Source organism: Eurypyga helias, unplaced genomic scaffold (genome assembly GCF_000690775.1).
Source record: "Eurypyga helias isolate BGI_N326 unplaced genomic scaffold, ASM69077v1 scaffold25647, whole genome shotgun sequence".
Lineage (NCBI taxonomy): Eukaryota > Metazoa > Chordata > Aves > Eurypygiformes > Eurypygidae > Eurypyga > Eurypyga helias.
This window is the reverse complement of record NW_010262712.1, coordinates 293-3,047: the sequence shown is the minus strand read 5'-3', so window position 1 is coordinate 3,047 and position 2,755 is coordinate 293. Positions and strand designations below refer to the sequence as shown.

The 2,755-nt window shown below is 56.9% G+C and overlaps 1 protein-coding gene across 1 annotated transcript in view; it reads right to left on the bottom strand.

Moving 5' to 3' along the window:
- Positions 1-2,124, bottom strand: part of LOC104512733 (rho-related GTP-binding protein RhoC-like) — a gene marked incomplete at its 3' end in the record, with an annotated part of 6,538 nt that extends 4,414 nt beyond the window's left edge. The window contains exons 1-2 of the mRNA XM_010155829.1: positions 2,103-2,124; positions 1,905-1,913 (exon numbers count right to left, since the gene is read on the bottom strand). Of these exons, the coding sequence (XP_010154131.1) occupies positions 1,905-1,913; positions 2,103-2,124 (31 nt within the window). The remainder of the gene's footprint in view (positions 1-1,904; positions 1,914-2,102) is intronic.
- Positions 2,125-2,755: the final 631 nt, after the last annotated feature.

Below are 2,755 nucleotides of genomic sequence, written 5' to 3'. Positions count from 1 at the left end.
AGGAAACGGGGAATTCCTCTGGCAGCAGGATGCGCCCATCATCCTCTGCTACAGGATCTCAGGAAACGGCAGAGAAAGATGTTAACGCTTTGGAGGAATCGCAACAGGGACTGAAATCTTTTGGTGAACCCCCTTGGCGAGGCCCGAGCTCCCTGAGCCAACGGGGGGGAGGAGGGGGGTGTGTGGTTATTCTACAGCAGAAATCCCCTGCGCTGCTGCTGGCGGCCGCACCCATCGCCCCACTCACCAGCAAAACCAGCTGGATCTCGGCTCTGCTCACAGCCCTGGCCGGAGGCACAACCCCAACGCCTGGGCAGGGCTGGTAGGGCTGGAGCCACGCTGCGAGCAGCCCTTTCGCAGGGACACCCCCCTCAGCGCTGCCTGCGTGGCAGAGCCAGCTCCCCGCAGCCCCCGGGCCTGGCAGACATCCCACTCCGGACAAAACCCCCGTGTCCTGGATGCGCAGAGAGCGGAGTGAGGAGAGTCAAGCCTCCAGCAGCTCTCGGCCCCGGACCCGGGGCTCGTGTTCCTGCCTTGCAGAGCTACCACCAAGCATCTCCTTACACGCTGTCGGATGATCAGAAAACACTTCCCTGCCCCAGCAGCATTCTGGTCGCTCCACCGGATCCGAGGCTCTGGGAACAAGCAGCCCTACACGCAGCCCTGTCACCCCCGGCACCGCGACACAACCACAGAAGGAAAACCATCTCTTGGAACAGACCGAGATCTTCCCGGCACTGCTGTGTCTTCAGCTCCACGCAACTTCCCGAAGGTTTAACGAACAAAAGCATCCAAGCGCTGGGTTGGACTGTTCTGATTTAGCTCGTTTGGGAAGGGGCTGGGCTGATGCAGCACAGACCGGGCACCTCACTGGATTTCTGTAACCCCAAAACACACGCCTCGGGTTCGGGCTGCGCAACACATAACAGGGACAAGACCTAAGGGACCTCGCAGCATCCAGAGAGCATGAAACACCAGCAGAGAACAGAGGACATGTTTCCTAACCAGTGCAGCCAAGGACAATCCGTCTCCACTTCTAAACATGGCCCGGCGCGCACGAGGCTGCTGGGGATGGGGCCCCAGAGGGGCACCCCAGGAAAGCAAGAGCCACTAAAGTGTGTGTCGAGGCAGCAGCTGACCCCAGTTAAATCCGAAGGGGGTCAAAGGAGTGGGGGGACAGAGCGGCAGAGGCACACGGGCCCCTTGCATAAGCAGCAGAAAGCCCCACAGCGGTGTTTGGCAGCAGAAATGGTTTTATCTGGTATGACAATTGCTGGTGCCATCAAAAAGAAAGTAAATATGTAAAGTAAGATGTGACAGGTATGCCCATCGAGGGGAATTTAACTCGCTGAGACCTCCAAATCACAGCCAGGGGAGCACAGGACAAGTGTTTCTTGGGCATCAGGGGACATACAGAAGCATAAAAAAGTTCCAAACAGGTCTTGAAGCAAAGGGCGATGCCAAAGGGAAACGCAATGGCCAGGGCAGACCTCGGGCTCGGACCCCGCGGGGGGATCACGGCTTGGAGATGAGCAAAGCGGCGCTGGTCACGTACTCCCCGGGGCAGGCCATGCTGTGCATTTCTGTGCAGCACAGAGACCAGCCCCCACTCACGCCAGCAACCAGTGATACCCAGAGCATGGCCCACACCCACCAGCAACACCAGCACCCGCTGCCCTGAGCCCCCCCATCCTCCTGCCAACGCTCCCGGCACTGAGGAAACATCTGCATTTACCCCCTGGGAAAGCTGCCTGGAGCTCGCTCCTAACCTAGATGTGCCATGGGCAAATGTCGAGCGATCATCAAAAACAGAGCTCAAACCCACTGCTTCAGTTTCAGATCCTGTAAATATTTTGGAAGTCGTGAGCCATCCTTCAGGCACGACCAGCCTGGGTTTCCAGCACGCGCCAGCGCTGCACCAAAGGACCCAGACCCAGAGCACAGCGGCTGGGCTGGCTTGTTTTCACCGCTAAATCCCACAGCAACATCCACAAGCAAAACAGAGAAAGGGACTTGGAACAGAAGAATTTTAAAGCCTAAACAAAGCTTGGACAAGCCTAAACAGTGCTTGTGCTTTGTGGGAAGAGGCTGCCTGCCCTTACCTCCTTTTCCAAAGGACACCATGCCATGCTCTTATTTTACCTCCCGCGGAAGTGACAGCCTTCCCAGACTCAGGAGCACAAGCATCTTGCTGAAAGCTTCAAATAACATGCCACAGCCTCAGTGATGCCTGTGCTTGGGCCATGCCTGACTGCTGCTGCCCAGGGCCAACCCGTATCGGCTAGTACATTCCTTACTTTTCATGTCTATAGGTCTCGCCAGTGCAAACAGCAAGCTGGGAGGCGTGCCTGGTTAAACGCTCCCAATAACCTGTTGGAAGATAGTGACTCGGCTTATTTTCCACTTAAAAAAGCGTCTCCCTGGAGAAGCTGTAGCCGTCAGGAACATGGATTCAGTTTAAGGTCCGTAAAATCCCACACAGCCTTTAGCCATACTACGTAGCTGAGGAGGAGCTGAACATAAACTGAAACTCTTCGGACACCAAAAAGCACTTGGAAAGATGAAAATAAAATGCAACTGGTCTCAGCGAAATACAGCCAGGCAAAGCCACTGCCTCCTCACCTCCGGTCTCCCAACCGGAACGCTTCTCCCAGCGGTGTCCCGCTCCCACTCCCCAGATGCGCCCCGCGAAGCAGCCGGGGATCAGGCTGCACTGCCACGGGGGGTGCGGAGAGGCTGAGCTGGATTTAGGGGG